This window comes from Dendropsophus ebraccatus, chromosome 7 (assembly GCF_027789765.1).
Source record: "Dendropsophus ebraccatus isolate aDenEbr1 chromosome 7, aDenEbr1.pat, whole genome shotgun sequence".
NCBI classification, from domain to species: Eukaryota; Metazoa; Chordata; class Amphibia; order Anura; family Hylidae; genus Dendropsophus; species Dendropsophus ebraccatus.
In genome coordinates this window covers 11,976,014-12,000,829 of record NC_091460.1, presented here as the reverse complement: position 1 = coordinate 12,000,829, position 24,816 = coordinate 11,976,014, and the positions used below count along the sequence as shown (strand labels likewise).

General features: G+C 44.4%; 1 protein-coding gene across 1 annotated transcript in view; it reads right to left on the bottom strand.

Moving 5' to 3' along the window:
• Positions 1-24,816, bottom strand: part of LOC138796439 (vomeronasal type-2 receptor 26-like) — a 51,676-nt gene that overhangs the window by 14,476 nt on the left and 12,384 nt on the right. Inside the window, exons 2-3 of the mRNA XM_069976042.1 lie at positions 15,391-15,673; positions 2,548-3,327 (exon numbers count right to left, since the gene is read on the bottom strand). Of these exons, the coding sequence (XP_069832143.1) occupies positions 2,548-3,327; positions 15,391-15,673 (1,063 nt within the window). The remainder of the gene's footprint in view (positions 1-2,547; positions 3,328-15,390; positions 15,674-24,816) is intronic.

Genomic DNA, 24,816 nt, shown 5'->3' with positions numbered 1-24,816 from the left:
GCCAAATGCCCATACATTGCGGCCGGAAGTAGGCCGCAAACGCCGACCACTAGGCCACAGCACGACCAGTAGTGAACAAATGCGGAATTTGAGCAAACGAATGTGGAATTACGGCGAACAATTAGCGAACGATTAGCAAACAATAGTTAGCAAATGATAATTGTCCCGTGTAATAGGGCCCCTGGGTAGGAAGGAACCCCCAAAAGTTAGATGCAGCCAGTCATGCTTCCCCTGGTGTCCCTGGTCATGTATGTCGCAGTATAACTGCCTATTGTTATGGGGGGGATGGGGCTAGTTTTGATGGGGCTTAGTCTGTTAAAAACATGCTACTACTGACTCTAATGAACACTGCTTGCAATGTTCTAAAGGATCTGTATCTACAAAATGTTATATTTTGTATATTTAGCGAAGGCATTACAACATGGCACTGACCGTCTAAACATGTAGAAATGTTTACATTCCCTAAAGTGAATATACCATCAGTACATTCACTTTAAGTTTTGCACATAAATAGAACGGCGCCAACGTGGGGAAGCCAGTGCTGTGGTTCTTATTTTGAACTGAGGCCCAGTTCCCACATACGGCGCTGTTCTATTCCCAGGCACCGGTCAGGGGTGAAGCATTGGAGACAGGCAGGCCTGCCCCCAGTGGGAGGAAACCTTCGCCCCTTTATGCCGCGGCTCCATTAGAATCAATGGAGCCACATCATAGAGGGGCAAGGGTTTCCCTCAACTGGGGCTGGGACAGTTGTGGGAACCAGGCCGCGGTTTAAAAAAAGGAAGGAGCACTGGCACCATTCCATCCCTGTGCAAAACCTAAAGTGAATAGTACATTCATGATGGTACATTCACTTTATCCCCTTCTCACATAAGGACGTATAAGCACATCTATTTTTAGCCCTGTTCATTTTAGCCCCTTCATTTGGACGGTATGTCCTCAGATGATAGCTGAGCACACTCAGTAACTTCCGGAAACCAAGCAGTGCTCGGGTTCTGGCAGTTATCCCTATAATTTCTGTGGTCAGTGTGAGAACAGGGGAAGAATGCTCCTTCTGTTCACCACTGGGGATCTTTGAAGTGAATGCAGAGTCCCAGTGGTAGGTAGGTGTTATATGTCCCCTGTGTGCTTCCCCCTGTTGTATATATGTCCCCTGTGTGCTGCCCTCAGTTGTATAAATGTCTCCTGTGTGCTGCCCCCAGTAGTATATAGACCCATGTGTGCTGCCCCCAGTTGTATATAGACCCCTGTGTGCTGCCCCCAGTTGTATATGTCCAGTGTGTGCTGTCCCAGTTGTATAAATGTCTCCTGTGTGCTGCCCCCAGTAGTATATAGACCCATGTGTGCTGCCCCCAGTTGTATATAGACCCCTGTGTGCTGCCCCCAGTTGTATATGTCCAGTGTGTGCTGTCCCAGTTGTATAAATGTCCCCAGTGTGCTGCACCCAGTTATTATATGTCCCCTGTGTGCTGCCCCCAGTAGTATATAGACCCATGTGTGCTGCCATCAGTTGTATATAGACCCCTGTGTGCTGCCCCCAGTTGTATATGTACACTGTGTGCTGCCCCAGTTGTATAAATGTCCCGTGTGCTGCTCCCAGTTATTATGTCCCCGTGTGCTGCCCCCAGAAGTATATAGACCCCTGTGTGCTGCCCCCAGTTGTATTTAGACCCCTGTGTGCTGCCCCAGTTGTATATGTCCCTGTGTGCTGCCCACAATTTTATATATTTTCCGTGTGCTGCCCACAGTTGTATATAGTCCCCTGTGTGCTGCCCACAGTTGTGCATATGTCCCCTATGTGTTCCCCCAGTTGTATATACATCCCCTGTGTGCTGCCTCCAGTTGTATATATGTCCCCTGTGTGCTCCCTCTCCCATATAGCAGGCACCTGGCGTCCTCTGAAACAAAAAACACATACTAACCTGGGTACAGCACCTCCTCTTCTTTCCACTTTTGTGGCTGCAGGCAGTGTTTTTCCTGTGGTCAAAAGAGGCTGCTCTCTCCTTCCGATGCCGGCGCTCCAGTGACGTCACTTGAGTGCCGGTAGAGCGGCCTCTTGTGACCGCAGGAAAACTGCCTGCGGTCACAAGTGTAACTAACAGGGAGGGAGCCGATGGCTCCCGCTCTGTCAGTACTGCTTCATGTAACAATAAGCGATCATTATGAGCGCTCATAGTTACAGTGCAGGATCCGTGAGTGCTGATTTCAGCCCTGCAGGGGGCAGCGTGGATGGGTAAGCATATTGATTACTTACCCATCCAGATTGTGCCCCCTGCCATTTGGCGATCTAGGCCATTGCCTGTCCCTGTTTACTCTTTGTCCCGGCCCTGACTGAAGTGTTTTATGTATCTGATCAAACAATCAGGCAACACCCCCCTTGCAAATCACATTTTCTGCTTCACTTTATATATTGGCCAAAGTGATTTTTTTTTAAGGTGCACCACATGATCCTAACAGTAATTAAAGTGTGTTCAGGAAGGTCTTTGCCAGTACATAATCCACAAATACATATTATCTCCTCCTCCGCTCACACATATGTTATCTCCTCACCTTTGCTTGTAATTTGTGCAGACTTGGTTTATAACCAGTTACCTTCATTATATGTAATGCCTGGGCCAGGATATACACGGATACATATGTATAGTATGAGCGTGTATGCTTATTTTCAAACATTTTTGATGATGTATTATATATCTCAGTGCAGTTCTTTCCTCGACGTTCATAGATCCACTGGTAATAACTATTTTTCTCTGGATCTTTAGTCAGACAATCAAAATATGAAAACCAGATCTCTTCCAGCAGGGGATCATTTGGATGGGTGGATGGGGTCACACTACGAAGAGCTTCCATAACCTTTGGTATTGTTCTCTTATCACTTATAAAAACTAAACTGCAGTTGAAAAAGGTATAAAATTGTGATGTTATCATATTAGTCCACGAATCATGAAAGATCAGGGTTAGATTTTCAATAAATTCTACATAATCAGCTATAAATGTATTGAATTGGTTTGAGTACGGTCCACAGACCACAAGAACTTCCACAGTTGATTTACAGAGCTCAGACATTTGCTTCTTCGCTTTCTCTTCATGTTTCAGGTTAATAATATCCATAACACAGATCTCATGCTCGGCCATCAGTTTACTCAACTCTCTTATTTCCATTTCATCATTCTCCGCACCTGATGTGATAAGTCCGACCCAATTCCATCCAATGTATTCAAGAAATATAACAATAACCTCATATCTAGCCCGATCACTAGGGGAAAGTTTAAATGATGTTGGGTATAAGTCCCTGTTATTCAGGATGTAGTCACCAACTCCATAATTGAGCTGCAGAGACAGAACACATATAGGGGAGAATACAATGGAATAGAAATATCAACAAATGTTGGGTTTTGTAGGAAAAGAAAGCCACAGGCAAGGTTTGGAGAAAGGAAAATATTTCAGGTTTTTCACTAGTAAAAACAAGTAAAATACAGCTACATCAATTTTTTCAAATGTAAAACAGTAGAACAAATATTAATCAACTGCAAAAATGAAAATTAAGGCAATCTTTACAGGGTTTGGCTATGTTCACACAGCGTAAAAGTACAGCCGCTATTGCAATCGGCAACAACGGCCGAACTTTGTACGCCTAGGAATGCCGCATGCTCTTCTATATGTTCCGGACGGGATCCCATACGGCGCCACAAACAACCGACATGTCAGTTTTCTGTGGCCGCAATTCAGTAAATTGTGGCCGCAGAAAGCTTTGTCAGTTCACACAATGAAGCGAGCGGCTCCGGCCGCTTGCTTCATTGTGTGCTATGAGGAGTTCTGGTGCTGATGCACCCGTATCAGTACACTGTGTCCGGAAAGATAATGATGAGCCGGATGATCTTTGCAGAGACCGGGCCTTCCGTATACGCCATGTGAAGACGGCCTTAAGCTGAGACTCAAGAAAGGAGGTGACGTCAATACAAAAACAACAGATAATAGAGTACCAGGTAAACAATTCAAGTAGGTCAGGAGCCGGACTTTCCAATATCCTAATATAAAGCAGAACTCCAAACAATATCAAAATCACAAATAACAGGTACAGGAGCTGGTTTAAATGGCACATATGTTAGATAAGCTCTGATTGTCTCAACATCCAGATCATCTCTGAGCTAGGCTGGTGGACATTGCACCAATGCCACAGTGCTGATCACAGCGTCTGTTAGGGGAGGAGAACTGCACGACTGGAACCTGGCGAGGTAAGTACAATATCTTGGTGGCTGTTCTTGCTGCCTATTCAAACACACATTTACACCATAACATTCTACAGCAGCCTGTGTCCAAGTGACAATTTAAGTAGTGTTGTTCATTGTTCTATGTGGTGGGAATTTCCCTCTTAATTGGTGTCAGAAAATGTGTTATTGTTCAGCATCACACAGAGGCCAGCTACTGTTTGGTGTCCTTAGCAGTGTTCACCAGAGATTTTTGATTTAATTGTCTGTAGGAAAATGCCATGGATATAGTCTATCTGAACTTTAGCAAATTCTTTGATTTGTTTCCCCATAAAGAGGTGATAGAAAAGTTTGTGAAAAGTGAACTTAATTCCTGGATAAGTAGGTAGATTTATGGTTGGAGAACATTGAACTTTGAAATAAAAAAAACACACATGTATTATTTCATATTTACACAAAGGACCCTTATTGACCCATGAGTTTTATTGTCTTCATAAGGGTTATGTGTGGTGACTAGGGATTAGCAGACCCAGACAACCAGGTTCATGAACTGGTTCGCTGCTCCGACAATAAAGTTTGTTGAAAGAAGTTAGCAAACTGTACAGCCTAACCGTTGCCGTAGGGGCATGGCTGTGATTAATCAGGTGGAACTTATGTATGGATGTCTTCCGCAAAGCTACATCAGTTAATTCTTTGCTTCACGCATCCTTGGCCCATACACCCTTAATATTAGAGCAGTGCCTACAGGATAGTTTCTGAGGATGCAAAGGATCTGTTTCTCAGATAACTGTTTTAACCTCTAACCTCCTCCCTTAGCCTATCTCAGCATTCTGACTCTCCAATCCACAAGGGTGGGAATACCTTGGACCTGGTCTTCTCCAGACTTTGCCCAGTTTCCCACTTTACTAACTTAACCACTGACCTCTCTGACCACAACTTCCTCTCCTTTATCATAACAAATTCTCATCCTCCTCTTGACACCCCGACCTCACTCACATATAGGAACGTGCTATAGACACCCAACAACTGCTAGATACTGTACAGTCATCATTGCCCCCCCACCTCTTCCCTCTCCTGTCCTAATCTTGCTGCCAAACAATACCACGACACCCTCAAAACCACCCTGGACAAACTTGCACCGCCTATACCCCAAACAGCTCGACACAGACGGCCACAACCTTGACACACATCCAGAACTCGTTTTCTTAGACAGTGTTCTAGGTGTGCTGAACATCTGTGGAGGAAATCCAAGACAACAGCCAACCTCCTACATTATAAGTTCATGCTTAGAAGCTACTACTCGGCTCTTCATTCTGCTAAGCAATCCTACTTCACCACTCTGATCTCTTCTCTTTCCCATAACCCAAAACGCCTCTTTGATACCCTCAACTCTCTCCTTAAACCCAAACCTCAGACACCCATCACTAACCTCTGCGCTGAAGACTTAGCATCCTACTTCAAGGACAAAATAGACACAATCCGTCAGGAGATCACCTCCCAGTCCCCAAGTAGTTTTGATCCTATTCCCTCTCACTTCCTCCGCTTCCCTCTCAGCCTTTGAGCCAGTGACAGAGGAGGAAGTCTCCAGACTCCTCTCCTACTCTCGCCCCACCACCTGCCCTAGTGACCCTATTCCCTCACACCTTGTCCAGTCTCTCTCTCCTGTTGTCACTACTTACCTTACTAAAATCTTCAACCTCTCCCTCTCCTCTGGCATCTTCCCCTCGACTTTCAAACACTCCACCATCACTCCATTACTGAAAAAACCCTCTCTAGACCCCTCCTGTGCAGCCAACTATCGACCTGTCTCTAATCTTCCTTTTATCTCTTAACTCTTGGAACATCTGGTCTATTCTCGCCTAACCCGCTACCTCTCTGTCAACTCTCTCCTTGACCCCCTTCAGTCCGGTTTCCATCCTCACCACTCTACAGAAACTGCCCTTACTAAAGTCTCTAATGATCTCCTCTCTAATCTCTCAAATCTAAAGGTAACCATTCACTTCTCATTCTCCTGGACCTTTCAGCAGCTTTTGACACTGTAGACCACCAGCTCCTCCTCTCCACGCTCCGCTCTATTGGCCTCAAGGACTCTGCTCTTTCCTGGTTCTCCTCCTATCTCTCTGACCGCTCCTTTAGCGTATCACTTTCTGGCTCCACCTCATCTTCTCTCCCCCTTACAGTTGGGGTTCCTCAGGGATTAGTCCTGGGCCTGTTCCTTTTCTCACTTTACACTTTAGCCATCGGACAAATCATCAGCAAGTTTGGTTTTCAGTACCATCTCTATGCTGATGATACCCAGCTGTATACCTTCTCCCGTGATATCACCCAGCTATATACCATCTCTATGCTGATGATACCCAGCTGTAAACCTCCTCCCGTGATATCACCCCTGCTATATACCATCTCTATGCTGATGATACCCAGCTCTATACCTCCTCCCGTGATATCACCCAGCTATATACCATCTCTATGCTGATGACACCCAGCTATATACCTCCTCCCGTGATATCACCCCCACTCTTCTACAGAACACCAGTAACTGTCTGTCTGCCGTCTCTAACGTTATGTCCTCCCTATTCCTAAAACTCAACCTTGCTAAGACTGAGCCTCTTGTCTTCCCTCCCTCTGCTAAACACCCTCCACCTGACATCTCCATCTCTGTCTGTGGTACAACCATAACCCCTACACAACAAGCCCGCTGCCTTGGGGTTATGTTTGACTCAGATCTGTCCTTCACTCCTCACATTAAATCTCTTTCACGTTCCTGTAATCTGCATCTAAAAAACATCTATAAAATCCGTCCCTTCCTTCCTGTCGAATCTGCTAAACCTCTCATTGTCGCTCTGATTCATCCCCGTCTTGACTACTGCAATTCCTTACTAATCGGCCTTCCTTCCTCTAAACTCTCCAGCCCATTCTCAATGCAGCGGCCAGGCTCATCCCCATGTCCAGCCGCTATACAGATACCTCTCCCTGTGCCAGTCACTACATTGGCTCCCTATTAAACACAGGATACAATACAAAGTCCTCCTGCTCACCCACAAGGCTCTCCACAGTGCTGCACCTTCCTATATCTACTCCCTTATCTCTGTCTACCGTCCTACCCGTGCCTTATGCTCCTCTAACGACTTAAGACTAACATCCACCTTAATCCGCACCTCTCACTTCCGTCTCCAGGACTTCACCTGAGCTGCACCAGTTCTATGGAATACATTACCCAAGAATGTCAGGCTCACCTCCAATACACAAAGCTTCAAACGTGCCCTCAAACCTCATCTATTCAAGCAGGCTTACCAGGTTCCCTGATTTTGACTGCTACCCTCCCCTTCCACACACACACCTACCTACCTCCACCACGCACACATACATACATACATACATACATACATACATACATACATACATACACCAAGCATTTAAAGAGTCACTGTCGTATTTTTTTTTTTTTTTTTTGCAGAAATCAATAGTCCAGGCGATTTTAAGAAACTTTGTAATTGGGTTTATTAGCCAAATCTTCCATTATCTACATGTAAAAAGCCTTTTCCCAGGTTCCCCCCCCTCCCTCCTCTTTCCATCCACTGCAAAAAAACTGAAAATTGTGACTTGTTGCATCGTACCATGTCTGTTCTAGGGAGAGGGGAGGGGGGAGGAGGAAGGAGGGAGTTAGCCGGCAGCAGAAAGCAGATAACAGAGGATTACAGGCACAGAGCTGGGTGACAGCTGTAATCTGAGCTCAGACAGGTCAGTGGTGACTGTCCCAGGAGATAACGGGTGAGGGATTTGTAGATTAACTCTTTGTTGTCCTGTTTTGGTCTTTTCTTTAGCTCTCTCCATAGGAGAACAATGAAGACAGGGGGGAGAGCTTCAAACTGCTTTTTCATGATAAAAATGCATTTTTTGGCTAATAAACCTAATTACAAAGTTTCTTAAAACCGCCTGGACTATTGATTTCTGCAAAAAAAAATTCACGACAGTGACACTTTAACCCCTTAAGGACGGGGCCCATTTTCGTTTTTGCGTTTTCGCTTTTTCCTCGTGTTTAAAAGGCCATAGCACTTGCATTTTTCCACCTAGAAACCCATATGAGCCCTTATTTTTTGCGTCACTAATTGTACTTTGCAATGACAGGCTGAATTTTTGCATTTGGTACACTACGAAACCAGAAAAAAATTCAAAGTGTGGTGAAATTGAAAAGAAAAAACACATTTCTTTTATTTGGGGGAACTGTGTTTTTACGCCATTTGCCCTGGGGTAAAACTGACTTGTTATCCATGTTCCTCAAGTCGTTACGATTAAAATGATATATAACATGTATAACTTATATTGTATCTGATGGCCTGTAAAAAATTCAAACCATTGTTAACAAATATACGTTCCTTAAAATCGCTCCATTCCCAGGCTTATAGCGCTTTTATCCTTTGGTCTATGGGGCTGTGTCAGGTGTCATTTTTTGCGCCATGATGTGATCTTTCTATCGGTTCCTTGATTGCGCATATACGACTTTTTGATCGCTTTTTATTAAATTTTTTCTGGATTTGATGCGACCAAAAATGCGCAATTTTGCACTTTGGGATTTTTCTTTGCGCTGACGCCGTTTACCGTGCGAGATCAGGAATGTGATTAATAGTTCGGGTGATTACGCGATACCAAACATGTTTATTTATTTATTTGTTTACTTTTATTTAAAACCTGGGAAAAGGGGGGTGATTCAGACTTTTATTAGGGGAGGGGGCTTTTTACTATTAACAACACTTTTTTTTTTTTTTACACATATACTAGAAGCCCCCCTGGGGTTAGGGTTATTCCCCCTAGGGCACTTCTAGTATATCCACTTTGATCTCTCATAGAGATCTCTGCAGCATAGATATGCTGCAGAGATCCATGAGATCGGCACTCGTTTACTTTCGGCTGCTGCAGCCAGAAGTAAACGAGTGCCGAGCCGGGGACGGCGCCATCTTGGATGAGTCCCCGGCCGGCATCAGACAGGGAGATCGCTTCTCCGGGACAACGTCCCGGAGGAGCGATCTCCCCCACTAGATCCCAGGTAAAGGTTGCCTACGGTAATCGGAGGCAGCTGTCAACTTTGACAGCTGCCTCCGATTAGCTAATTAGCGGGCACGGCGATCAGACCCTGCCCGCTGATAGCGGCGGTCCCGGGCTACACGCGGCACCCGGGACCGCGGCGCTTCAAAGCGGGGTCGCAGCGCGGCCCCGCTTTGAAGTGCTAATGAGGACATATGACGTACCGATACCAGAATTTAAGCACTTAGACCTGTGCATGCAGGCATTGGCTGGTGACCGGCTCACCCACCCCTACCTGCACTGCCTTTTTTATAATGATGGCCGGACCATAAGAACAATGATGCACTTTGCCCCTCTGCCATTCTGTCTTGCACCCCCTCCTGATAGTGTGTAAGCTCATGCATGCGAGCAGGGACCTCACTCCTCATGTATGGATAATTACATGTTTCTCTCTGTAATGTCTATTTTTGTCTATGTATGTACCCCAGAATTGTAAAGTGCTGCGGAATCTGTTGGCGCTATATAAATAAAAATTATTATTAATTATTATTTTTTAAAAAAATACTCCATTGATTTAAAACAAAGGTTTAGGGAATGAGGATACAATAAAGGAACCATCAGACAAGGATATTGGCGGGCAAAAAATACATTGAGACAGGAGCTATTGCAAACAAAGACACAGAAAAAAGAGGGGGATAAGATCAGATTCATATCCACTAGAAATAATCGAGTAGTGAAATATTCGAAAATTTGGTTCGAGTAGACAGCAATACCCAACTATTTGATCGAATATTGAATACCATTAAAATCTATGGGATAAAAAATGCCTGTTTTTTTGGAAACCAAAATTCGACCACTTGGAGGTCGCCAAGTCCACAATGACACGTCAGGAAATGATGCCAACACCACTGGAATGCATATGGGACAGCAGGGGAAGCATGCCTGGTCGCATCTTACATGTCGCAGTATTAAGCCACTATCACAGCCTCTCAGCAATAAAGAGAAAAGTGGAAAAAAAAACACCAGGAAACCTTCTTTTCTTTACATTAGTATGGACAGAAAGCCAAATTTTAAGCAACCGAAACAAATCATGTTGCGTATGACAACCACAGATGGCATAGGAAAGGAGGAAATCCAACAGTACCCACCATTAACTGTTTTGTTTGTGTGTGTGTGTGCGTGTGTGTGTGTGATGTGGTCAGATACATCCACTATAAATTTTCGAAGTCATCTGCCACTTCCATAAGCCCTTAATTACACATAAGGGAGTGCGGGTCTCCAGGAAACCTTTTAAAATTTGAGATGAGCCTCTTAAAAGCAGAGTTGAGGCACTTGAGCTGAGCCCTCCACAAATTAGCCACAGAAAGATTATCTGCCAAAGATATGAAGTGAAAGCCAGGAAAAGACTATAAACAGAGATCAGGTCATAAAGGAAAGCCTGAGATTTTTCGTCTTTTCAAATCGATTCCTGGCCTTGGCTTCAAATCTTTGGCAGACCCTTAGAGGTGTGGGGATTAGTTTAAATGGCAAAAGAAGTCTCTCTCCATATGCAGTTTAGCCAAACATTTTATAAGGCAATGGAAAATCCAGCCTGAAATTTGTGGGAGCAGTCACCCCACCCAGCATTTAGACTGCTCCAGTGAAAGACCAGCCCGGATGAGCTGTGCAAACAGCCATATTATTTTTAAAAAGTGTTACAGACAAAAACTACCGGTTCACTTCACCAATGCAAGGCACCTCGGTGACACGTACTGTATCTGTCATATACTATGACACCTTGGACCTTCTCAAAAGGCCCTTGAGGTGAGCCTTTTAACCCTTAGACGACACAGGACATAAATGTACGTCCTGGCGCCGCTAGGGGAGTTTAGAGGGAGGCCGTGCGGTGATCCCGCTCTGAACTGCCGCGTTTCTGGCTGCTATACGGAGCTTGTGAACGGGCTCCAAAAAAAATAGTCTGAATTACCCCCTTTTTCCATTTTATAAATAAAAATAAATAAAAATATTTGGTATCGCCGCATGTGTAATCACCTGAAATATTAGGTTATCTTATTCCTGATCTCACACAGTAAACAGTGTAAGCGCAAATAAAATTATATGCAAAATTGCACTTTAAAAAGCGGAATTGAGCCCTCCAAAAATTGCTTTTGAGGCCCTACAGATGAGCCTTTTAAAAGCAGAGTTATAGGCCCATTAGGTAAACCCTTGAAAAAAAATTATGTATGGTCTTTGAGGTGAGCCCTCTAAAAAATTATATAGAGGCCCTTGATGTGATCTCGAACAAATCATGAGCATGGCCCTTCAGGTGAGCCTTAATGCTGTTTTTTTTTTTTTTTAATGGCCCATTGCTACGATGGATGAGGAGGAGGAAGAAGAGGAAATGAGCTGGAGCAGACACATGGTAGGGCTGGGCGGTATACCGTAAAAATACCGATACCGTCACTGGCGTCGGTTAACCGACCTCAACTCTGCCAGGACGGTATCTGCGGTATTTTTCCTCCTCTCACCCGGCGGCCGCATCTACTGCTCCCCTCAGTTAATCTCCCACGTGACCCTGCTCCTACCCTGACTGGCCTGTGTAAAACTATTCAGATCCCAGCCAGGACGCACATATACTGGTGCAAGGCAAGGGATAGAAGATCCTGCTGCGGGGGCTGAAGAGAAAGGCTGGAGAGCTGACAGGCTGCGCACGGGTGTGCTGTGTGCTCCGCGCTGCTGCCGGGCGGCTCACTTCTCCTAGCTTCTCTGGAAGCTGCACAGTGAGCCCTGCCCCCCCTCTCCCGCACATACAGTGGCTGCAGGGGGTCAGGTATGGGTCGGCACCTCCTCGCTCCACAGGGCACCGCACTCTGTCCCGCACAGGAGTCCGCGGCGCCCGTTATCTTTTGTCAGTCCTGGAAGCAGCCATGTGTGACGCTCTGCCCCGGACACTGCCAGCAGATATATGTGCTCGGAGCTACACCAACACTGAGGGACAGGGGCTGTGCGGGAGAGATAGAGAGCGGTGGCCGGTGGAGCAAGGAGGTGCCGACCCATACCTGACCCCAACTGTATGTGCGGGAGAGGTGGGGAACAGCTTGTGACAGAGTGACTGGGGGTAGATATTAGATAGAAAGAGAGAGATTACATGATAGATAGATAGATAGGAGATAGATAGTAGATAGATGGATAGATAGATAGGAGATGGATAGATAGATGGGAGATAGATAGATAGATAGATAGATAGATAGATAGATAGGAGATAGATAGATCTATCTCCTATCTATCTATCTATCTATCTCCTATCAATCCATCTATCTCCTATCTATCTATCTATCTATCTATCTATCTAAACCAGCAAAATTACCGCAGCACTCCGTAGGTAAATTTTCAAACTGTGAAGTTTATTGCTTCCACAAGTGCATTTAGCAACGTTGCTAAATGCACTTGTGGAAGCAATAAACTTCACAGTTTGAAAATTTACCTACGGAGTGCTTCGGTAATTTTGCTGGTTTATATACTCTTATACCCGTGGTCCGCAAGGGTATTTACTGCAGGCACCAACCACATAAAGATTTCTGGAGTGCTGCGTCCACCTTATGCTATTTATCTATCTATCTATCTATCTCTATCCATCTCTTTCTCGATCTCATATCTATCTATCTATCTATCTATCTATCTATCTATCTATCTATCTATCTCATATCTATCTATCTATCTCCTATCTATCTCCTATCTATCTATCTCCTATCTATCTATCTATCTATCTATCTATCTATCTATCTATCTATCTATCTCCTATCTATCTATATATCTATCTATCTCATATCTATCTATCTCCTATCTATCTATCTATCTATCTATCTCCCATCTGTCTATAGATAGATAGATATAGCAAACCATATAGGCCGCACACTAAATGAACTGTGGGTGCCAGCAGACGAATCCCAGATCTTGGATCAAGTTAGCTAGTAAAAAAATACTCTGCAGCACTCTGATGGTAATACAAACGTGGATTTATTCCATATAACAATGTTCAGCAAACTTCACAAGTAATATACGTTTCGGCGTCTCCTACACCATTTTCAAGTGGCACTTGAAAATGGTGTAGGAGACGCCAAAACGTCGTATATTACTTGTGAAGTTTGCTGCACATTGTTATATGGAATAAATCCATGTTTCTATTACTATCGGAAAATGGGGTTTTCAAAAGGGGTGTGGCTTTTAAAAGGGGCGTGTCATAATTATCGTTCAATTTATCGTTACCGCGCCTACATGTACGATAAACCGCGATATTGTTTTAGGCCAATATCGCCCAGCCCTAACACATGGCACTTCACTTTTGGCTGCTTTCCACTGGTGAAGAAGCAAAGTCTGGGTCAACCCAGTGGCTGTTCATTTTTATGAGCATCAGCCGATAAGCACTGTCAGTTGACAGGCGGCTGCGCCTGTCTGTGATGAAACTTGTTGCATCAAATCCAGAAAAATTATAATAAAAAGTGATCAAAAAGTTGCATATATGCAGAAAGGTACTGATAGAAAGTACAGATCATGGCACAAAAGATTGCACCTCACACAGTCTCAAAGACCAAAGGATAAAAGCCTTATAAAGATGGGAATAGAGCAATTTTAAGGAACATTTATTTTTTTTTATAAAGGTTTCATTTTTTAAAAGCTGTCAAATAAAATAAAAGTAATACAAATGACATATGGATGTAATTGTACTGACTTGAGGAACATATATAACATGTCAGTTTTACCCTAGGGCAAACGGCATAAACACCACCCCTCCACCCCCAATTAAAAAATGTGTTTCATTTTCAATTTCACTATACAAATATTTTTTTTCTGGTTTCACAACATATTTTTTGCAAAAATTAAGTCTGTCATTGCAAAGTATAATTAGTGACGCAAAAAATAAGGGCTAATCTAGGTCTCTAGGTGAAAAAATGCAAGCGTTATGGCCTTTGAAGCACGAGGAGGAAAAAATGAAAGCGCAAAAAATTAAATAGGCCTGGTCTTCTAAGCGGAGTTGAGGCTCTTGAGGTGAGCCTTTTAAAAGCGGAGTTAGAGGCCCTTGAGGTGAGCCCTCCAAAAATTACTTTTGAGGCCCTAGAGGTAAGACTTTTGAAAGCAGAGTTTGACGCCCTTGAAGTAAACCCTCAAAAAAAAAATATGGATAGTCCTTGAGGTGAGTCCTCTAAAAAAATTATATAAAGGCCCTAAGGTGAGCCCTGGACAAATTATGAGCATGGCCAATTAATTAAGCCCTCTAAAAAATTATATGGAGACCCTTGAGGTAAGCCCCTGAAAAAATTATGAGCATGGCCCTTCAGGTGAGCCTTAATGCTGTTTTTTTTTTTTTTTTTTTTTTTTTTAAATGGCCTATTTCTATGGTGGATGAGGAGGAGGAGGAAATGAGCAAGAGCAGACATATAGCAAGTAAATTTTGGCTGCTTTCCACCGATGGAAAAGCAAGGTCTGACTGTTCTTTTTTATGAGCGTCACCTGGTCAGCACTGTCAGTTGACAGTTGACAGGCAGCTGTCAGCTGCACTTGTCTGTGATGATGCCCCCGACTGCGCTGTAGCAATAAAGCCGGTTCCCAGCAGCGACCATGGGACAGGGAGAAACCTTCCAAATGAGCCTGGCGCAAGTGTAGGGACATCCAGTGAACCATACACCACCAAGGAGATACTCCAAGCGGTGTAGTAAAATAACATACAATATTTATTAACAGACGCTGGCTGAACACCTTTTCTGACAGAACGCTGGCAGCAGGCCAGCACCTCCAAATCGTATAGGGAAAGTTCCAGCCACGTGTCCAACTTGGACACCCAATAGGTGTAGGGCGCAGGGGTATCGGGGAGGACAGGGTTGCAATCGGCCAGGTACTCCCACAACATCAGCCGATACTTGTCCCTCCTGCTCATAGTAAGCCCTGCAATTATGGAGGTATTGCAAGGGGGTGCAATGAACGTGTCCCACACCTTGAACAGTGTTTCCTCTCCTTTTTGCAGCCAGCGTTGGTAGGTGGAATATACTATAGACTGCAACTTTCTTTTCCCATCTCTCACATCTGCCCTGAATGTGCCAGGATACAAAAGCAGAATGTGTAGTGTTAGGAATCCCTGTGATACTGAATCTGCTGGGAGTTTCTATAACACTACATGGACTCCACTTACCTGTGTGTACTTGTATAGGTCCAGTACTGGGACCATGGTCTCAGTGTTAGAATCCACTACAAATGCCGCCACTTCACCATGATTGACATCGCGGTAGTTAGGAGCTTTATTGTATCTTCCTGACAGGATGTTGAACACAGCATGTGAGGTTTTCAATGAATTTCCACATGTATCCACTATATGATACCCAAGAGTGATATTGGGCAGAAGTTCAGGATCCTTATTAATCTCATCCACAGCGAAGATGAAGGACAAGATGCTTCTATAGTTTTCATATCGAGCACTGAAAAGGTTGGAAATGTAAAATACTTAATAAATCTGGATAATAACACATTCACTTTGTTTAACCTCTTAGACTGCAATGAATATGCAATTTCATAGCTTCTTGGACACTAGGTGTGTCACTTTTTTGGAGACTCTTTTCCGCTGCCTGTTGTCAGGGGAAATCTGTCCTAGTAAGAAACAGAGCAAATACAATTTATGTGTATCTATCTGTGCTAAGCCAGTCTCTGCTTAACATGATCTTTACTGTTCCTCAAAAGGTAAATGAAGACTTCCTTCTCCTCTCTCGCCACATGTGTTGGGGTATCGCTGTGGCACATGTCACAGGGCCTTAGTGGTAACACACACTTTGTAAATGTTTCTATTACCCCTTAGCACCAGTTGTTGGTGAAGGACACAATGACAAGAAGTTCAGGGACAACTTTGGGACGAAATTATATGCAAAATAGCTCTCACCTCTTTTTGGCTTGCCATAAAGTCCCTAGTCAATATTTTAAGTCTCCTTGACTGAGCGAGACCAGAAACAATCTTAGTTAGTTTGGATTGAGGGCCACTCTGGTGGTTCAATAACTTAGACTTCTGTGTTAGCAGGTATACTAAGGTTTTTAGTAGACTTTAGACTTAGTGCTTTAACCCCTTAGGGACTGAGCCTATTTGCACCTTAATGACCAGGCTCATTTTTCAAAACCTGACCAGTCAGCTCAGTGATGCTTTAACATATGCTGAGCAATTCTGGCTTCATTTCGTAAACATATTTGACTTTTCTTGGGTGTTACGGGGCTTAGAAAGTTTTCAGCAAATTATCAAATTTTCATGAAATTTCGAAAAATGTTTTTTTTAAGGTCCAGTTCTTTTTTTAAGTGGGTTTAGGAGGCTTGTATACTTGAAACCCCCATAAGTGACCCCGTTTTTGAAACTACACACCCTAAGGAATTAATCTAGGGGTATAATGAGCATTTTGACCCTACAGGGGCTGGAGGAAAGTATTCACAATTAGGCCGGAAAAAAATGGAAAATAGAAATTTCCAAATAATATGTTCGTTCAGATTAAAGTATCTCATTTTCACAAGCAACAAGAGAGAAAAAACACCCCAAAATTTGTAACGCAGGTTCTCCTGAGTACAACTGTACCCCATATGTGGGCGTAAACCACTGTATGGGCACACAGCGGGGCTCAGAACAGAAGGAGCGCCAATTATCATTTTCAGTGCAGATTTTGCTGTACAAGTTTTCAGGCGTCAGGTGCATTTGCAGTGCCCCTGTAGTGCCAGCGAAGTGAACCCCCCCCCCCCCATTTTGGAAAGATAACTACTTAAAGAATACATCCTGGGGTGCAGTGAGCATTTTGACCCCACAGGTATTAGAGGAAAGTATTCAAAATTAGACAGTAAAAATGAAAAACACAAATTTTTCCAATAATATGTTTGTTTAGTTTGAAATTTCTCAACTTCACAAGGAAAGGGAGAAAAATTGCACCCCAAAATCTGTAACGCAGGTTCTCCCGAGTAGAAAGCTACCCCATATGTGGGCATAAACCACTGTATGGGCACACAGCCGGGCTCAGAAGGAAGGGAGCGCCAATTAGCATTTTCAGTGCAGATTTTGCTGTAGAAGTTTCTGAGCACCAGGTGTGTTTGCAGCGCCCCTGTAGTGTCAGCGGAGTGAAACCCCCCCATAAGTCACCTCATTTCGGAAAGTGCACCCCTCAAAGAAGTCATCTTGGGGTGCAGTGAACATTTTGACCCCACAGGTATTAGAGGAAAGTATTCAAAATTAGAACGTAAAAATGAAAAAAAAAAAAAAATTAATTTTTCCAATAATTGTTTGTTTAGTTTAAAATTTCTCAATTTCACTAGGAACAGGAGAGAAAATGCACTGCAAAATTTGTATAGCAGGTTCTCCTGAGTACAACGGTACCCCATATGTGGGCATAAACCAATGTATGGGCACACAGCAGGGCTCAGAAGGAAAGGAGCGTCATTTTGCTGGAGCAAAACCGCAGCTAATATCGGTTATTAGAATAGTGCAGTTGCTAAAAAAAATTTTTTAAATGAGATTACAGGTAATCTGGGGTGGTGACAGGCAACCTTGGAGTGTTTACTTGCTATCTGGGGTGGTGATGGGCAATCTGGGGTGGTGAAGAGCAATCTGGGGTGGTATGGGCAGTCTTTGGCAATCAGGGGTGTTTACTAGTTATCTAGGGCTTTTTACTGGGTATCTGGAGGTGTTTTCTGACTATATGGGCTGGTAACGGACAATCTGGAGGTATTTACTGGCTATCTGGAGTGGGGACGGGCAATTTGGGGGGGGTCACAGGCAAACTGGGGTGGTGATGGGCAATCTAAGGGAGCAGTTACAGGCAATCTGGGGTGGTTACGGGCAATCTGGGGTAGTTACGGGCAATCTGTGGCAATCTATAGTGGTTATGGGCAGCCTGTGGCAATCTGGGGTGGTTACGGGTAAACTGATTGGTTACAGGTAAACTGGAGTGGTTATAAATAGTCTGGGGGGGGGGGGGGTTTACAGGTGATCTGGGGTGGTTACAGGTAATGTGGGGTGGTTACAGGTAATCCAGGGAGGTTACAGGTAATTTGGGGTGGTTACAGGTAATGCGGGGTGGTTACAGGTAATCTGGGGTGGTTACAGGTAATGCAGGGGGGTTACAGGTAATCTGGGGTGGTTACAGGTAATGGGGAGTGGTTACAGGTAATGCGGAGTGGTTACAGGTAATCTGGGGTGGTTACAAGTAATGCGGAGTGGTTACAGGTAATCCAGGGAGGTTACAGGTAATGCGGAGTGGTTACAGGTAATCCAGGGAGGTTACAGGTAATCTGGGGTGGTTACAGGTAATCCGGGGTGGTTACAGGTAATCTGGGGTGGTTACAGGTAATGCGGGGGGGTTACAGGTAATCTGGGGTGGTTACAGGTAATGCGGGGGGGTTACAGGTAATCTGGGGTGGTTACAGGTAATGCGAGGTGGTTACAAGTAATGCGGGGCGCTTGACTTTTTATCCAGTCACCAATGATTTATGGTGACAGGGGATAAAAAGTGCCGGCAGCATTTGGAACAAGTGATCAGTGGTATATAGTATATACCGCTGATCACTAGAGATGAGCGAACCTCGAGCATGCTCGAGTCGATCCGAACCCGAACATTTGGCATTTGATTAGCGGTGGCTGCTGAACTTGGATAAAGCCCTAAGGCTATGTGGAAAACATGGATATAGTCATTGTCTGTATCTATGTTTTCCAGACAACCTTAGAGCTTTATCCAAGTTCAGCAGCCCCAGCTAATCAAATACCGAATGTTCGACTCTAACCCGAACCCAGTTGGCTCATCTCTACTGATCACTTGTACCAGGACCACATCGGCTAGTCCCCGATCATTGCCCCATGCTCTCCGCCACCTCTGGTGGTGGAGAGAATGAGAGTTTGATCTTTTTTTTAAGGGTACAAACACACTTGCCGTATCCGCAGCGAGCTACTCGCTGTGTATTCACAGCGAGACTCGCTGCGGATCCTGGCCCTGTGTACTCAATGGCAGACAAACTCGCAGCAGGGATGTACATCCGCAGCCCGCCTCGTTAACCCCGCTGCCGCCAAAGACTATACGTCACCTGATCCCGGCTCCGGCTTTCTCCGCCTTGCTTCAGGGCTCCCAATGCGGTGGGGCAGCACACTGATTGGCCGAGTGGGACGTGCCGGGAATCCGCAAAGGAAGCTGGAGGAAGCCGGAGTCGGGATCAGGTGACATATAGTCTCCAGCGGACGGGGGTTAACGGGGCGGGCTGCGGACAAACTCGCAGCAGGGACATACATCCCTGCTGCAAGTTTGTCTGCCATTCAGTACACAGGGCCGGGATCCGCAGCAAGTCTCGCTGTGAATACGCAGCGAGTAGCTCGTTGCGGATACGGCAAGTGTGTTTGTACCCTAAGGAATTAATCACTGTGAACACTAAGGTTATTTCGGGGGGACAGGGGGGGGCATGTATTTATTGCCTCTCACTGTGGATTCACGGTGAGAGGAGATGAAAGCATGCAGTGCCTGTTACCGGTGGCCGCAGTTATACTGGTAATAACGGCGATCACCTGTGAGGGGACCGGCCGGGACTGAGCCCACACTCTGCACCAACCCCTCAGCGACCTCCGATAGCTGAGAGGAGGGGGCTGCGGACCTTACTGGTGCCACTGCACTATTCTGCACCATCGCCATAAAGAGCTGATGGCAGCAGAATAGAGCCCATTAGTGACAGGCGTAAAAATCCGTATCGGCGGTTACTAATAACATAATACATGTATTCTCTGGGTCACTACGGGTATGGCGATACCACATTTGTATAGGTTTCTGCAGTACAGTGTATTGTATCATGTGACCATCCTACTGACAGGCAATAGCCACAGCCACCCACCTGTCAGCAGGATGGCATATGCATCCTTCCTTTCTCCCCTGTGTCTTTTCTACCAGAGCAATGTCCGGCTGCACAGTGGTTCCTGGTGTTGGTGTCAGCACAGGGAAATGTCAGCTCAGACAATAGGTAGCAATAGCGGCGCTCCCCCGGAATCGGAATCGGCTTACCCACCACTTACCTGCACTGACACTGACACCAGGAAGGGCATATTTCACATTCTCACTTCCATAAATAATAAAACATTCCGGCAGTGTACAGTTCCAGTGCAGAATCTACAGTCCGTGAAGAGGAAAGACTTACTACCAACAGTATAAAAAGTCCAAACAGTCAAACATCCCATATTTCCTAATGAAATAATGAGCGGAGATCAGGCCGGCCAGAATGACGTCTCCTTCCTTGTAATATTCATATTCATAATAAGGTTCTAATGTACACAGGCGGCATCCAGGATTGTTGTCTCCATGAGATTGTACAGGCAATAAGAATATAAAGAGATAAAGTGCAGTAAGAGCAGGAGAATAATTCATGACACAGACAAGGTCTCCGCATTCAGCAGATCCTCACAGGACAGGCACGGCAGGCAGGCTGCCACTGCTTATATCTATTGCCGGGGACCGATTTAGTCTCACAGACAGCAGCGCAACAACCAGAAGCTCCAGAAAAAATAAATACAATTTGTGTAAATTTATCATTGGTCTCTACAGAAAATCTGTTCAGGATTTAACTCTGTATCTACTTGACCTGAAGACTTAGTGAGAATGTAGGTGATTCCTATACTGAGAGTGCCGGGTCCCAGAATGAGTGTCCACTGCTGCTTATAGTAACAAGTGTAGGCCGATACTCATATGTGTATAAGCTCTGGGCCTGAAGTACGTAGTGTGCTATTCCCACCACTTGATGTCACTGGGATTTTAGGTAGCACAGCTGAAGGGAGGTGTTAAGGGTTAACTGTTTTTTTTTAATTGATTGTCTGTATTGTCCTATCATAATTACACAGGTTTTTTTTTTACCTTTTATTGTTCTACCAATCGTTGAGCTAAGTACCACACAACACTACACCTATCACAGGCTAGAGCTTAGTGATTCTAGAAGTTTCCTAGCCAATCACGGAATTCCCTCTGAAGCATTTATTGTGAGGAAAACAAGAACCTGGGATCTTAGGATGTCAGAGTGTATTCCTCAGCAAGTGAAAAGAAAGTTGTCTCCTGATGAGGTGACTTCCAGGGCCTGGCCTGGAGGCTAGGACCCATGTGCAGGACTATATGCTACAACTTCTACTTTATTCTTCTACAAGTCTACATCTCCTAGCCATGTCTGGCTAGTGCCTAAAGGTGATGAGGCTGCAGTAAAGGGGATCTATCTATGCTGGGTGACTATTTCTTCTCTGAAAGACAGGATATACAAGTCAGTAATTAGGTAAGCGTCAGTAAGTCAAAAACGCTACTGCCTTTGTTAGGTCTCCTTAGGAGTCACGGTAATGGATAGCTTCTCCAACTAGATGGGCATACGTTCCTTATCCTGTGTCACTCGGCACCCAAAAGATAGCATTAGGCGGCTATTCATTGCCATGCATGTAGGTGCTTTTCTATAAAGCCCTCACAGCTGAATACTTTAGGGTCTACATAGGGCCTCACTACACCGAACCAGCCATCAGCCCACTACTACCCTAAAGTTTAAGTTAAATCAAGTCAAGTCACATATCTCAGAGTCTGGTCTGTTCCTAAAAGTACTCTTCCAACAAGTATCTGTGAAGTATTCTCAGTATATATCAGCCAGTTTTTAAGTATTATATTCTCAGGTACACAGCTCATGAGATCAAGTATTATCTTCTGTGATTGTCAGGAACCGGGCTGTATGCTCGGCTCCTGGCTCTGCTGGAGTTCGGGGCTTGCCTTACAGGGAAGCCAACAGTGTCCCTACTGATCAGCCTGGCTGGTTGCTAGGGGTGCACTGATGACATCCCTATAAGCTGGCCTGGTTACTGGGGGTACAGCAGTGCTTTTCTTTGATGTTGTCGCAGCCAGGGCTTCACCGCCCTGGCTGATTCGCAAAGGTTTTAAGTGTTCTATAGATTTTGACTGACATCTGACACCACCAGTCAGCTATCAATGTGTGGGCAGAACTGGAGTCTCATCCCCAACCAAGCCTGGAGCTGGGACTCCAGGCTCCATAAGTATCTTTCCCTGTGTCCCATTCCTTGCCTGCGATAGTGCCAAGTTTATAGTGTATCTTAACCTAGCGTTATATCCTGCATCGTATTTTAGGGTAGCACTCTTGAAATAGGTTCATGCCTCTTCTCTGCCTGGTCACCCTGGCATAGCTGTAACAGGTTACTTAATGTCTCATTTATGCTGGTGGCCTTCCTGGCAGAGACGTTTGGGAATATATTAAAGAGTCACTGTCGTTTTTTTTTTTTTTTTTTTGCAGAAATCAATAGTCCAGGCGATTTTAAGAAAAGTTGTAATTGGGTTTATTAGCCAAATATGCCATTATCTGCATGTAAAAAGCCTTTTCCCAGGTCCCCCCTCCTTCCTCTTTTCCGTCCACTGCAAAAAATCTGAAAATTGTGACTTGTTGCATGAGTTGTACCCTGTCTGTTCTAGGGAGAGGGGAGGGGGGAGGAGGGAGTTAGCCGGCAGCAGAAAGCAGATAACAGAGGATTACAGGCACAGAGCTGGGTGACAGCTGTAATCCGAGCTCAGACAGGTCAGTGGTGACTGTCCCAGGAGATAACGGGTGAGGTGTTTGTAGATTAACTCTTTGTTGTTCTGTTTTGGTCTTTTCTTTAGCTCTCTCCATAGGAGAACAATGAAGACATGGGGGGGGGGAGCTTCAAACTGCTTTTTCATGACAAAAATGCATTTTTTGGGCTAATAAACCTAATTACAAAGTTTCTTAAAATCGCCTGGACTATTGATTTCTGCAAAAAAAAAAATTCATGACAGTGACACTTTAACCCTTAGACGACCCTGGACATAGGGTTACGTCATGGAAGTCTGTCCCCAGACAGCAAACAGCAGCCGGGACCTCACCGGTAATGACACGCTGCAGCGATCGCGCTGCCGCGTGTCATTAACCCCTTAAACGCGCGACCGTGGCGTTTAAGTGTAAGTGACACTGTCACTTACCGATTGTTGAAACGGACTGCCGGAGGTCTCTCACCTGCCTCCGTGCGGTCCGATCGGCGATCTGCTGCACTAAGCCTGCACAGGCAGGCTCAATGAGCAGATCGCCGATAACACTGATCAATGCTATGCCTATGGCATAGCAATGATCAGTGTATAAATCAAAGTACTGTATGTAAAAGTCCCCCAAAGGGACTTCAAAAGTGTAAAAAAAAAAAGTTCAAAACACTATTACACTACCCCAAAGCCCCTCCCCCAATAAAAGTCTAAATCACCCCCCTTTCCCATTATATAAATAAAACATATAAAAAGAAATAAATAGATAAACATATAATATACCGTACCGTGCGTAATTGTCCGATCTATTAAAATATAACAAGCGTCATTGTGATCGGTAAACGGCGTACATTATATATTTAAAAAAATCAATAAAAAGTGATCAAAACGTCCGATCTTCACAAATATGGTAGTAATAAAAACTAGAGATCATGGCGGAAAAAATGACACCCCATACAGCCCCGTAGGTGAAAAAATAAAACTGTTATAAGCGTCACAATAGGCCCATTTTATTAATATTTAATTGCCAAAAAAAAGGATTTCATAAAAAAATACATATATAACATTAGAGAATCTGTGTAACCTGCATATGGTTGTGTTTGGACTGACCTATAGAATAATGGTGTCATGTCGCTGTTACCATATAGTGCATTACGTAGACACAGGAACCCCCCAAACGTTACCATATTGCATTCTTATTTACGATTTCACCTATTTATATCTTCATAAATAATATATTTGGAATTCCATCATACATGTTATGGTAAAATGAATGACGCCATTACACAGTACAACTATTCCTGTAAAAAACAAGCACTTACATGGCTTGTAGATAGAAAACTGAGAGTGCTAGAGCTCTTAGAAGGGGAGGAGGTAAAAACGAAAACACTAAGATCAAAATTTGCGCAGTCCACTGGGTCATTTTGGGCCTGGTCCTCAAAGGGTTAAGCCTTGTGAGACATGCGCTGGGGCTAAGACCCCAAGATCTCTACCAGAGGGTCTACTCTAAACCCTTCCTTTGTTTAGTCAACCATGGCCCCATCTTTCTCCTTTTTAGGGGAAAACAGTGATTTGGGTTATAATAGATGTGAACCTGTTTATATGACATGTCCTCCGTCTTCATGGGATACCCACCAACATTGTTTCTGAGAGTTTTAGTTTGTGTCCAGATATTGGAGGGCATTCTGTGGTTTGCTAAATATCTCGTCCATTTCGTCAGAATTTTACTAATGGACAAACCAAACGTACTAACCAATCACTTGAGCAACATTTAAGGTGTTACATTTCAGACAATCAGAACAAATGGTTCGAGTTTTTACCCATGGCCGAGTTCACTCTGAATAACCATTTAAACATGTCTACACAACAGACTCCTTTTTCTGCAATTATTGTTACAGCAATGTGTTGCAGTACCAAACAAAGTGACACAATTTACATCTATAAATGAGTGCACACAAAAGTTGTGCACAGTTCTGGTAGAGTCTGGTGACTAAAAGCTGCCCAACAAAAAATGCACAGTCCTGGCCCCGACTATGTAGTGGGCGAAAAAGTTT